Source organism: Homarus americanus, unplaced genomic scaffold, assembly GCF_018991925.1.
Source record: "Homarus americanus isolate GMGI-L3 unplaced genomic scaffold, GMGI_Hamer_2.0 scaffold50281, whole genome shotgun sequence".
NCBI classification, from domain to species: domain Eukaryota; kingdom Metazoa; phylum Arthropoda; class Malacostraca; order Decapoda; family Nephropidae; genus Homarus; species Homarus americanus.
In genome coordinates, this window is record NW_024742338.1 from 4,518,212 (window position 1) to 4,532,353 (window position 14,142).

The window sequence follows — 14,142 nt, forward strand, 5'->3', positions numbered from 1 at the left end:
TGGGACCCATTAGACTGGGACCCATTAGGACTGGTACCCATTAGACTAGGACCCATTAGACTGGGGACCCATTAGGACTGAGACCCATTAGGTCTGGGGACCTATTGATGACTGTGACCCATTACGACTGGGGACCTATATGACTAAATCACATGACTGGGGACTCCATTACGACTGGGGACCTATTACGACTGGGACTCATGACTGGGACCCACTAGACTGTGACCCATTACGATCAGACCCATTAGGACTTGGGACCCATTAGACCGGGACCCATTAGGACTGCATCCATTAGGACTGTGACCTATTAGGACTGTGACCATTACGACTGGGACCCATTACGACTGGGACCCATTACGACTGGGAATCTATTACAGACTGGGACCTGATACGACTGGGGACCCATTACGACTGGGACCCATTAGGACTGGAGACCCATTAGGTCTGGTACCCATTAGGACTGGGACCCATTAGGACTGGGACCCATTACGACTGGGACCCATTACGACTGGGACCCATTACGACTGGGACCCATTACGACTGGGGCCCAGTACGACTGACAGCAGCGTCACCAAGCGGATGTTACTAAAGGCTAGTGGTAAGAGGTTGTAAACTAATGATAAATTCTCGTCAGATTTTAGCTCGAATTAAACGCTTATATTCCGGGCTGTGTGGGGGGCTGGGGGTGGAGGGGGGAGTTACGTGTGTGGGAAGATGTGTGTATGTGTGTGTGTGTGTGTGTTCATAAGGTACAATCTCAGTGTAATATATAAACAACATTTTCAACATTATCTTAATTATATATTTTATCGTACCTTCACTACCTGTATTCTCACGTCACCAGGTACATTACGACAGATTAATTACTTTACGAGCCTTCGACAATATGGCTCATTGTCTTCACTAAACTAATAACAAATTACGTATTCTCACCGTCCCGTGTCGTGAATGACGTGATGGACAGATAGACAGATATTTGTTGAGTAAATCCGTCGTACACCTTCAGGTTAGATCAGTAGGTAGACAGTGCAGGTGTACAGACAACAGTGAACAGCAAGACGAGACGAGAGGTGTTAGTAGTGTGTGTGTGTGTGTACAAACGACAACGTCCATATTACAGAGATTTTTAGAGATGTAAACACCAGAAACAACGACGAATGCTCGGCTGTTGTAACTCCTATGGACGAAGCCACGTAGACGGTATGGAGGGGACGGAGGCGCTCAGGATACAAGGCCACAGTGATCCCCTGACACATCCCGTCGACTCAGCCCCCGTCAAAGAGACGTCCTTAGATAACAGAGAGTTAGAGAACCTAAATAAGCGTGAGATGAGAACTAATAAACACTCCAATAACAAGATCAGTGAGGTGGACGCCGCGAGTGACAACCCGGATGATGGTTGTGAGAAAAATGATTCCACGAAAGACGAGGATTACAAAACGGAGGAGGAGTGGGCGAGCGACCCCCTCGACCCGCCCAGGTGCCTCGACCTCTCGACCAAGAGCGCCGAGTCTGGCGAGGTGGACGATGTGTCGTGTAGTGAGGAAAATAGTGTGGATAATAACACGTTTAATATAATCAACACGGAAAATTCGGAGAGTCAAGAGATAAGCGAACTGACCAATGACGAGTCTCACAAAGAACACGGCGAAGACGGACACGTTAAAGAAAATGGGGAATACGACCGAGGCACCCAGACTGATGAAGACTCCGAGGAGGAGCTGTCTTGTCTCGAGGAGGAAGATGAGGATGATGACGAGGAAGGTGAGCTGACGGAGGACAGTGGAGAGAGTGACTGTGAGGACCTGACTTCCAGAAGTGACGATGGTGACGAGAGTGACGATGAGGCGGAGTTTGATAACGACTCCTTAGAAGACGGGAAGAGTAAGAAGGAGGAAGTAATGGAGAAAGTTGAATGTAAAGTGCCAAAGACTCTTCCCCTCCCTCTACCTCCCCCCTCTAGTCCTCCCCAGAGTGCCGTGGCAGGCGTCAAGGGCGGGGACCACAAGCCCTCCTCCCCGAAGATTAGACAGAGACTCAGGTCCTTCGGTAAAAAGGACACAAGTGAATTCAAAATAGAAATCTTCGAATCGAAAAGAAAACCGCAAGACATTCCCAGCATCAACGTGCCGGACGAGGCCGTGAGTGACAGTGCTGGTGTGGGCAAGGCTAGGAGTGACAGCGGTTCAGTGAGTGACGGCAAAGATCCCTTGCTTGCACCAGTCACCCGGGAAAAATGTATTGACCAACTGGCAACTGCGAACGTTCCCAGCCCGTGTTCGGACTTAACGACCCCGGAGTCGGCGGACAATACCCTGGGCGTGTCCCTGGATGTAAGCCAAGCCATTCGCGAGGAGACCGACGAATCAGACAGATGTTCACCAATGAAGAGTCCAGCTGATGTAAACACGAGGACGCAACACAGTGCCGCAGGTAATGTTACACGGCATGATGTACTCTGTATCTTATAACTTATATAAACACTATTTTTTTCAGAAGTAATGTTTATAGTCATAAACACTCAACTTATAGTTAACTATAGACTTGTATATAGTTACCATATTGTTATTTATATTTTAACAAACATAATTATTGCTTATACAGGATAATAGTTCATACAAACACAATCATATAATTATACCATACATACATACATACATACATACATACATGCGTACATGCATACATACATACATACATACATACATACATGACGTTAGTGAGGGCGTAATGTAATAACAATTGTTTTCGTTGTTGTAATAGATTGAATTACATTGTTAATTCCATCTGTGGCCACTGTGTTAGGGGCAAATAGGCAGTGTGAGCCAGCTGTGGTGTTTGTTGTGTGAGCCAGCTGTGGTGTTTGTTGTGTGAGCCAGCTGTGGTGTTTGTTGTGTGAGCCAGCTGTGGTGTTTGTTGTGTGAGCCAGCTGTGGTGTTTGTTGTGTGAGCCAGCTGTGGTTGTGTTTGTTGTGTGAGCCAGCTGTGGTGTTTGTTGTGTGAGCCAGCTGTGGTGTTTGTTGTGTGAGCCAGGTGTTTGTTGTGTGAGCCAGCTGTGGTGTTTGTTGTGTGAGCCAGCTGTGTGTTTGTTTGTTGTGTGAGCCAGCTGTGGTGTTTGTTGTGAGCCAGCTGTGGTGTTTGTTGTGTGAGCCAGCTGTGTGTGTTTGTTGTGTGAGCCAGCTGTGGTGTTTGTTGTGTGAGCCAGCTGTGGTGTTTTGTGTGGAGCCAGCTGTGGTGTTTGTTGTGTGAGCCAGCTGTGGTGTTTGTTGTGTGAGCCAGCTGTGGTGTTTGTTGTGTGAGCCAGCTGTTGTGTGTGGTGTTTGTTGTGTGAGCCAGCTGTGGTGTTTGTTGTGTGAGCCAGCTGTGGTGTTTGTTGTGTGAGCCAGCTGTGGTGTTTGTTGTGTGAGCCAGCTGTGGTGTTTGTTGTGTGAGCCAGCTGTGATGTTTGTTGTGTGAGCCAGCTGTGGTGTTTGTTGTGTGAGCCAGCTGTAGGGTGTCTGAAGTTCAGGTGATTTAGAAAAAATAATAAAAAATAATAATAAAAAAATAAAAAAACGGAGATATTTTAGCTGAGATAAACGTCATTGTACCACCTGCAGATTGGACACCCCGGTATATTTACATGAGGATTCAACCGTAACCTAACCTAACCCCCCAGGCAATATTAGGGTGTTTAATCATCAGGTGAAATAAACCCAGATGTCAAACTCTTCTAGTAATGCTTATCTTCTGTTTTAAGTTCAAGGTTTAGAGTGAAGGGAGGAACTCACAGGAAATAAACCTGTCATAGAAAACCCTCTCTGACTCGCCTGGGGAAACTATCTTATAAAAATACACAAACAATAATAATTAAAGCTCCAGTGATTCAGATTCTTAAACGATCGTTATGATAGTTAATTCTCGTAAGTTAAGATAATAATATAAGTAATTGGTTGACTTAGGGGAGATAGTGTACTAACTCCTTGTGTATGGGGTCCGCTCTCAGCTGGATGAAGTCACCCGTGTTCATCCACTTGTCTCTGTCACACGTCGGTAACGGCTTCTGTTACCTGTGCCCGCCCTTAACCTTGGCAGGCGTGGATATTATTATTTTTATATTTCCTTGTGTGTCTGTCATTCATGTTCGTGTTTGTTTTGGTTGTTTAGGAGTCGTTTTCAGTTTGTTTTGGTTGTTTAGGAGTCGTTTTCAGTTTGTTTTGGTTGTTTAGGAGTCGTTTTCAGTTTGTTTTGGTTGTTTAGGAGTCGTTTTCAGTTTGTTTTGGTTGTTTAGGAGTCGTTTTCAGTTTGTTTTGGTTGTTTAGGAGTCGTTTTCAGTTTGTTTTGGTTGTTTAGGAGTCGTTTTCAGTTTGTTTTGGTTGTTTAGGAGTCGTTTTCAGTTTGTTTTGGTTGTTTGGAGTCGTTTTCAGTTTGTTTTGGTTGTTTAGGAGTCGTTTTCAGTTTGTTTTGGTTGTTTAGGAGTCGTTTCAGTTTGTTTTGGTTGTTTAGGAGTCGTTTTCAGTTTGTTTTGGTTGTTTAGGAGTCGTTTTCAGTTTGTTTTGGTTGTTTAGGAGTCGTTTTCAGTTTGTTTTGGTTGTTTAGGAGTCGTTTCAGTTTGTTTTGGTTGTTTGTAGTTGATTTTGGTTGTTTATGTTTTTCATCATTAATTTTTGCGTTGTTTTTCTGTTTGTCATTAATTTTGTTATAATTTATTTAACGTAAAATTGATTTAAATTCAAGGATATTATTTCCATAACGTAATGGTAACTGTGGTGTACTTAAGGACGCGTAAATAACAGTAATTTTCCGAAAAGGTTCAACCCTCCCATGACGTCACTCATTGGTTTACAGTAGTTACCCCGTGAATCATTTAGCGCATCATAGAAAACGGGAAACCTCTCACCCTCAACTTAACTAAATTATGATGTAATTAAATATAGAATGATATATTAAACATATTGATATTACAGATGACTAATTATTGAGTGAAAATATTCCTATATGATCTTACTGGTTCATAATATACATAATGTTAAAATACATAATAATAATAATAATAATAATATGTTCGTCGGCTCAAGCCAAGAACAGTCTAGTAAAAATATTCTTGATCTAGTGTGAGTTATGGTGGTCTCTCTCTCTCTCTCTCTCTCTCTCTCTCTCTCTCTCTCTCTCTCTCTCTCTCTCTCTCTCATACCACCACATTACATTATCAAGTATTTTCTGTTAGTTAAGCTTCAATATTAAGTACAGGTCACATCATCAAGAGCTTTAAATAAAATACCTAAATGTTTTAAGTATATTTTTAAAGTAATAATATGGCCGGCATCACCTATTTCTTCCTCATAATTTACAGCACCATAACGCCCTCCCCTCCCCCCTAATAGAGATTAATTAATAGATGAAAAATATAAATCAGGTATATCTATTCTTCAGGTGAGACTAATTACTTCACACTGTAAATAGAGTCATTAGGTCCAGCTGGTGAAAGGCAATAGTGTGTTGGGGAAGTGATGGTGACATGTTCCCAGCACGGAGGGTCAATCAATACTAAAGTGTCAACAAATTGGCGGCAACCTTCCTCCCCTCCTCCTCCACACGTGATTATTTTACTGCTCGGTGTGACAATAAAACACGGTATTAAGTGTGTGTGTGTGTGTGTGTGTGTTTGTGTGTGTGTGTGTGTGTGTATCGCTCTTTTTTTTCCAACGTGAGCTGCCTGACGTACGATTTTTTTTTGTCAATTGCCAGATAGTTGTGGGTTAGTTTAGGTTAGGTTAGGTTTAGGGTGGTTAATCTTCAGGTGATCCAGTTAACCTTTCCCGTTAAGGTAGAATCTTAGCTGTAAATTTTTATGGTACCATTGAATGTGTGTTTTAGCGTACGATAAATACAGAGTGTCTCAGAAAAATGTATACACACTGCCTTGATATGTGAGGGCAGAGTGTATACGCTTTTCTGAGACTCCCTGTAGTTGTCTTAGGAACGATTCTGTATCCAGGTGTCAGTGTTGAAAGAGAGAGAGAGAGAGAGAGAGAGAGAGAGAGAGAGAGAGAGAGAGAGAGAGAGATGCTTTAAGGCAATCAGTTATATGACGTCACACGATGTTTACAAGTGGCGTGGCGGCGACACAGAAGACCCGGGTACCGTATAGTCTTTTGCCACAAAGTTCTCTCTAACAGTTAAAACATTGTGGTACTTATAAGGCGAACAGTGTCATGGCGTCAAGTCTGGTTTTCGTAGTATAGAAAATAATATTATAATTTATAAAGTGTGGCAATAGTTCCTGGAGGTCCTGGTGAACAATGTAATGAACTTATGAACAGGTGCTGAGGATTAACCTTTGTTCTCGAGGGATGAGGGAGGACTAGAGGTAATTAGGGAAGTGATAGAGGCATTGTGTTCGATACTGAGGTGGCGGGGAGAGGAGGAGGCCCAGGGGCTAATTATTAGTCGATAAATATGTAGGGAGGGAGGTAATGACGGCGGTGTCGGGCGCAAGAGGTCACGTACTGGTGGCTAAGTTACGATGATCTTCACTACATTACGTCCAGCGTCTAGATCACTGTAGTGGTGAGTCACGTCTGGTTCCCCCCCACCTGCTGGTCTCTGAGTGTCAGTATTAATTATTGACTTACTGCCTTACACGTAACCACACCGCCCAACACCTGGTATTACTTAACCTTATTTAATCGATACCAGTGATTTTATAACCCATATCTCCTCCATTATAAGCATCAGGGAGTCTTAAGAGAGGATATATACCGTGACTAAGTGTTCAGTATACAGGGAGTATGGCTGTATGGACGGGTATTAGTAGTCATGAACATCTCGTCTCGTCTACCTGGTGCGGCATTACCTTGTGACGTCAACCACCTCCCTGCCAGACGTATATACACAGCAGCATCACAACACAATCCTTTAACACGTGTTGTAACTTGTATGATATATAACTGATAACGTAAAGATGTTTTAAATTCAATAGCAATGCCTAGTGACAAATAGCGAAAAGGTTCAAATATAATTCGTGAAAATAAACGATAATTAAATCCTCCCTAATTCCATATGGCCGACCTTGTTAACTAAACGTGTGATAGAAACCTCACATAGAAACCTCATCCTACCCGTTGATTCATCACTCTCACACACTCGTTCAAAAAATCCCTCCCGGTGATGGATTTCATTTCCTTCTGCCTAAAACCAACCAGATGACAAAATCGGATCAGATCACATTTCACAGAGGCAAAAATCCCATTACGTGGTTCTGAGTGTGGGCACCTGAGTGGGTTTATATACCAGAGTGGGGTGGGTTTATATACCATAGTGGGGTGGGTTTATATTGTATACCGGTGTCGTGTAGCTTTATAGAAATTCCTTAACCTAACCTAACCTAACATGACAACTACTGGAATATTGACAATAATAAACTTAGTAGTGACTTGCTACCTCCACAGTCACTTGATGTGTGTGTGTGTGTGTGTGTGTGTGTGTGATCTCACTTGGATTTCACAGTCCAGTTCTGGTCACCGTCCTACAGAATGGATATAGAATCCCTTGAAAGTATTCAGAGGAGAATGACAAGAATAATCCCGGGCATTAGGAACCTTGAGTACAGAGACAGGTTAAAGCATCTTAATCTGCACTCCCCCGAGAGACGTAGAGTGAGGGGCGATATGATAGAGGTGTATAAATGGAAGTCTCGGCTAAACAAAGGTGATATAATAAAGGTTCTTAAACTATCTAACCAGGAGCGAACTCGTAACAATGGCTTTAAATTAGACAAATTTAGATTTAGGCGCAATATGGATAAACATTGGTTTGGAAATAGAGTAGTGGACGAGTGGAACAAGTTACCAAACATCATCATTAACTGGAACACGCTGGATAGCTTCACACACATATAGGTTGGGTGGACATATGAGTGATAGGGGTTGGGTGTAAACGGGACTGCCCAGTATGAGCCACTTGGCCCTCTGCAGTTTCCTCCATTCTTATGTTCTTACCTGTGCTAGTAGGTGTGTCCCAGTCTCTCTCTCTCTCCTTCACCCACACCCACACCCACACACACCAGTCCATGCTCGAAGGTCAGTGTGTGTGTGTGGAGGAGTGAGTTGAGTCAGTGTGGTCTAATGTAGTGAGGGCCATGGTTGTGGTGGTGGCAGCTCTCCTCACCACCCTCGCCGCCACCCTTATCCTCGTGTATAGGAACTGGCGACCCTTTGCTCTCCTCCATACAAGTTAGTCCACACGTTCACATCTGTCGTATGATGATGACGTCTTATTTATTGTTATTATTATTATTATTATTATTATTATCCACGTGAAGTACAGTAATATTTTGTGTTGTGGTTATTGGCACGGTAAGTGACTGGTTATTTGGTTAAAGTTAAGTTTGACACCTGGTTGGTATTATTATGTTCGTTAGGTTAGGTTTGGTTAAGTTAAGTTAGGTTAGGTTAATTTAAATTAAGTTTCATGTAGAAACTATCAAACTTAACTTTTACTGACCTAAGCAGAGATGAAAGTGAATGTGGGCTGTGTGTGGCGGTAACGGTGTTTGTGTGTATGTGAGGGCAGTATATATGTGTGCATGTGCGTAGTATATGTAGGTAGTGTATATATGTGTGTAGTGTATATGTGAGAGTAGTCGACTCTGTGACTTCGTAAAGTTAGGCTAGGTTATAGGTTAGGTTAGGTTAAGTTAGATTAGGTTAAGTTAGGTTAGGTTATCATTAGGGTGTTTAATCTTCATGTGACTTATGCTAGGGTGGCCCCAAATTCTTCAGGTGTTCCTATAACTGTGAATCATTATAGTGTGGGAGGCGCTGAAGGACACTCCTGTACCTGGCCCAAGGTTTCGGGGGGGGGGGTCACAACTTGTCCTAGATAGTGGAGGTGATGAATGGTTTAGAGGCGTTTTTTAAGTGAACAACACCACAAAAGGTTCATCCTCTTAGAGCAGGAGGTTCGAGGGTTGAAATGTGCGTTTACGGGATCGGAAGAGTTCAGTTTATCTCGTGTGGTTTATATAATCGTCGGGGTTCAGTTTAATGAGTTGTGGTGAACATACAGCGGGTTCTTGGTAGGGAGAACGATAGAACCTCACTTTTAGATCAATACAAGAGGTTCACTTCTCAGTTCCTTGGTGTTAAAAGGTTCATTATTTGAAGAATTGACGTGTGATCTTTTTTGTTCTTGAGAGTGAAAGCGTTAGAACCTAATACTGAGAGTTCTTAAAGGTTCTATTTTACATGAGCGTGATGGTGCAGGTGTCAGAACCTCTTGTTAGGACCAATCAAGGGGTTCTTATATTATTTGTTTTAAATTTTGTACAAGAATTAACTTATAAGAACCTGTTAGATTTTGTTTGTCATTTGGTGGTGGTGGGATTTTTACAGATGTTTTACAGATTTGCCCCCGAGGGGGCTAGTTTATTGGGCACCCCCTTACATCCTGTGCAAGGTGAAGCGCAGAAGCGTTTACAGCACCCAACTGGGAAGCATGCGGAGTTCATGCTTGCCTTTACAGGTAGTGATAGGGTGGCTGGCTCTCAACCACCCTGACCTCTGTTAACCCCTGACCCCCTGTGGTACCTCACCTTGACCTAGAACACTGTGTCTTACACCTGTCTACTGAGTCACTCCCCCCCCTCTCTCTCTCTCTCTCATCCATTCTTCACACACCCACCTCATTCCTTCCCTCCCATCCTCTGTCCTCCCTTCTTTCCTCCCACCTCTCCTCTGTCCTCACACCCCCTCCCTCATGGTCGCCGCCTATCGAAACTTTCACTCTTAATTGAGGAAGGCGGAGGGAGGGAGGGAGGACACATACACACGTCTGGCTCAGTGGTTAAGGGTCTCTGATTTCTTGCCTTCCGTCTCGTGTGTGTGTGTGTGTATGTATATATGTATGTCTGTATGTATGTATGTATTGATGGTTGTTGATAATATACATACGGGCTTACATATATACATGCATACTCGTAAATGCACTGGTGCATACAATTCCGCATACACATGCACTCACGTGTAGATGTGTAGCGTGCGAGCACACACTCACACATACATAGACGCACACAAATGCACTCATACAGATACACATACATACACTCACATACACACTCACATATACACACTCAAATACACACATATAAATATACGCACACACACAGTAGTGGTGGTGGTGTGTGGTGAGGACACAATAGTGGTGGTGGTGTGTGGTGAGGACAGCAGTGGTGTGTGTGGGACACAGTGGTGGTGGTGTGTGGTGAGGACACAGTAGTGGTGGTGTGGTGAGGACACAGTAGTGGTGGTGGTGTGTGGTGAGGACACAGTAGTGGTGGTGGTGTGTGGTGAGGACAGCAGTGGTGGTGGTGTGGTGATGACACAGCAGTGGTGGTGGTGTGTGGTGAGGACACAGTGGTGGTGGTGTGGTGAGGACACAGTAGTGGTGGTGTGGTGGTGAGGACACAGTAGTGGTGGTGGTGTGGTGAGGACACAGTAGTGGTGGTGGTGTGTGGTGAGGACACAGTAGTGGTGGTGGTGTGTGGAAGGGTGGTGGTGACATGCAGTAGTGGTGGTGTGGTGAGGACACAGTAGTGGTGTGGTGAGACACGCAGTGGTGGTGGTGTGTGGTGAGGACACATAGTGGTGGTGGTGTGTGGTGACACAGCGGTGGTGGTGGGACGTGGTGGTGTGGTGGGACACAGTGGTGGTGGTGGTGTGTGGGAGACACGTAGTGGTGGTGGTGTGTGTGGTGACACAGTAGGTGGTGGTGTGTGTGGTGAGGACACAGTAGCAGTGGTGTGTGTGAGGACACAGTGGTGGTGTGTGGTGAGGACACAGTAGTGGTGGTGGTGTGGTGAGACAGAGTGGTGGTGTGTGTGAGGACACAGTAGTGGTGGTGGTGTGTGGGTGAGGACACAGTAGTGGTGGTGGTGTGTGGTGTGAGGACACAGAGTGGTGGTGGTGTGTGGTGAGGACACAGTGGTGGTGGTGTGTGTGAGGACACAGGGTGGGTGAGGACACAGAGGGTGGTGGTGTGTGTGAACAGCAGTGTGGTGGTGTGGTGGGACACAGAGTGGTGTGTGGTGAGAACAGTAGTGGTGGTGGTGTGTGTGAGGACACAGGTGGTGGTGGTGTGTGTGGTGAGGACACAGTAGTGGGTAGTGGGTGGTGGTGTGTGTGAGGACACAGTAGTGTGGTGTGTGGTGAGGACACAGTAGTGGTGGTGTGTGGTGAGGACACAGCAGTGGTGGTGGTGTGTGGGACACAGCAGTGGTGTGTGTGTGGTGAGGACAGCAGTGGTGGTGGTGTGTGGTGAGGACAGTGGTGGTGGTGTGTGGTGAGGGACACAGTGGTGGTGGTGTGGTGAGGGACACAGTGGTGGTGGTGTGTGAGGACACAGCAGTGGTGGTGGTGTGTGGTGAGGACACAGGCAGTGGTGTGGTGTGGTGAGGACACAGCAGTGGTGGTGGTGTTGGTGGTGTGTGGTGGAGGACACAGTAGTGGTGTGGTGGTGGCAGTGGTGGTGGTGTGTGGTGAGGAACAGTAGTGGTGGTGTGTGGTGAGGGACACAGTGGTGGTGGTGTGTGTGGTGATGGGACACAGCAGTGGTGGTGGTGAGTGATAACAGTGGTGGTGGTGGTGTGTGGTGAGGACACAGAAGTGGTGGTGGTGTGTGTGGAGGACACAGTGGTGGTGGTGTGTGTGGTGAGGACACAGCAGTGGTGGTGGTGTGTGGTGAGGACACAGTGGTGGGTGTGTGGTGAGGACACAGCAGTGGTGGTGGGTGGGACACAAGCAGTGGTGGGTGAGGACAGCAGTGGTGGTGGTGTGTGGTGAGGACACAGCAGTGGTGTGTGTGGTGATGGTGCAGTGTGTGTGGTGAGACACAGCAGTGGTGGTGGTGTGTGGTGAGGACACAGAGTGGTGGGTGTGGTGATGACACAGCAGTGGTGGTGGTGTGTGGTGAGGACACAGCAGCAGTGTGTGTGGTGAAAGTGGTGGTGGTGGTGAAGAGTGGTGGTGGTGTGTGGTGAGGACACAGCTGCAGTGGTGTGTGGTGAGGACACAGTGGTGGTGGTGTGTGGTGGGACACAGCAGTGGTGGTGGTGGTGGTGATGACACCCGTGGGTGAGGACACAGCAGTGGTGGTGGTGTGTGGGTGAGGACACAGAGCAGTGGTGTGGTGAGGACACAGTAGTGGTGGTGGTGTGTGGTGACACAGCAGTGGTGGTGGTGTGTGGTGAGTGACACAGCAGTGGTGGTGGTGTGTGTGGTGAGGACACAGTAGTGGTGGTGGTGATGACACGCAGCAGTGTGTGTGTGAGGACACAGTAGTGGTGGTGGTGTGTGTGAGTGACTGGGCAGCAGTGGTGTGTGTGGTGAGGACACAGTAGTGGTGGTGGTGTGTGGTGATGAACGCAGTGGTGGTGGTGTGTGATGGCACAGCAGTGGTGGTGTGGTGAGAACAGCAGTGGTGGTGGTGTGGTGATGGCACAGGTGGTGGTGGTGTGGTGAGACACAGTAGTGGTGGTGTGTGTGATGACACAGTGGTGGTGGTGGTGTGAGTGGTGGTGGTGTGGTGACACAGTGGTGGTGGTGTGTGTGAGGACACAGTAGTGGTGGTGGTGACACAGTGGTGATGGTGTGTGTGATGGACACAGAAGTGGTGGTGGTGTGTGGGTGAGGACACAGTAGTGGTGGTGGTGTGTGGTGAGCACACAGTAGTGGTGGTGGTGTGTGGTGAGGACACAGTGGTGGTGGTGTGTGGTGAGGACACAGTGGTGGTGGTGTGGTGGAGGACACAGGAGCAGTGGTGTGTGTGGTGAGGACACAGCAGTGGTGGTGGTGTGTGGTGAGGACACTGCAGGTGGTGTGGTGGACAGGGTGGGGAGGACACAGTAGTGGTGGTGGTGTGTGGTGAGGACACAGTAGTGGTGGTGTGTGGTGAGGACACAGTAGTGGTGGTGGTGTGTGGTGAGGGACACAGTAGTGGTGGTGTGTGGTGAGGACACAGCAGCAGTGGTGTGTGTGAGACACAGCAGTGGTGGTGGTGTGTGGTGAGGACACAGTGGTGGTGGTGTGTGGTGAGGACACAGTAGTGGTGGTGTGTGGTGAGGACACAGTAGTGGTGGTGGTGTGTGTGGTGAGGACACAGCAGTGGTGGTGTGTGTGGTGAGGACACAGTAGCGGTGGTGTGTGTGGTGAGGACACAGTGGTGGTGGTGTGTGGTGAGACACAGCAGTGGTGGTGTGTGTGGTGAGGACACAGCAGTGGTGGTGTTGTGGGTGAGGACACAGTAGTGGTGGTGGTGTGGTGAGGACACAGCAGTGGTGTGTGGTGAGGACACAGCAGTGGTGGTGGTGTGTGGTGAGGACACAGCAGTGGTGTGGGTGATGACACAGTAGTGGTGGTGTGTGGTGAGGACACAGAGTGGTGGTGTGTGGTGAGGACACAGAGTGGTGGTGTGGTGGTGGTGATGAACACAGGGGTGGTGGTGTGTGGTGAGGACACAGTAGCAGTGGTGTGTGGTGAGGACACAGAAGTGGTGGTGGTGTGTGGTGAGGACAGCCAGTGCAGGGTGAGGACACAGAGTGGTGGTGGTGTGTGTGAGGACACACAGGTGGTGTGTGGTGAGGACACAGTAGCAGTGTTGTGTGGTGAGGACACAGTAGTGGTGGGTGTGTGGTGGGACACAGTAGCAGTGGTGTGTGGTGAGGACACAGCAGGTGGTGGTGTGTGAGGACACAGTAGCAGTGGTGTGTGGTGAGGACACAGACAGTGGTGGTGTGTGGTGAGGACACAGCAGTGGTGGTGGTGTGTGGTGAGGACACAGAAGTGGTGGTGGTGTGGTGAGGACACAGCAGTGGTGGGGTGAGGACACGCAGTGGTGCGGTGTGTGGTGGTGACTACAGTAGTGGTGGTGGTGTGTGGTGAGGACACAGTAGTGGTGGTGGTGTGTGTGAGTGACACACCAGTGTGTGGTGGGAACAGTGGTGACACAGTGGTGGTGGTGTGTGGTGAGGACACAGTAGCAGTGGTGTGTGGTGAGGACACAGTAGTGGTGGTGGTGTGTGGTGAGGACACAGTAGTGGTGGTGGTGTGTGGTGATACGGCAGTGGTGTGTGGTGGAGTGGTGGTGAGACGCAGTGGTGTGGCAGGTG

General features: G+C 47.4%; 1 protein-coding gene across 20 annotated transcripts in view; it reads left to right on the plus strand.

The window, feature by feature from the left end:
- Positions 1 to 14,142, plus strand: part of LOC121876862 (serine-rich adhesin for platelets-like) — a 132,215-nt gene that overhangs the window by 40,765 nt on the left and 77,308 nt on the right. For 15 of the 20 annotated variants that reach the window (XM_042382352.1, XM_042382347.1, XM_042382342.1 and 12 more), the window contains exon 2: positions 1,121 to 2,433. The exons of 2 other annotated variants lie outside the window; for them this stretch is intronic. In XM_042382352.1, coding sequence (XP_042238286.1) covers positions 1,158 to 2,433 — 1,276 coding nt within the window. In that variant the 5' untranslated portion in view covers positions 1,121 to 1,157. Of the gene's footprint in view, positions 1 to 844; positions 2,434 to 8,105; positions 8,213 to 14,142 lie in introns of those variants that run through there. 3 more of the 20 variants (XM_042382361.1, XM_042382362.1, XM_042382343.1) reach the window with 2 other exon arrangements.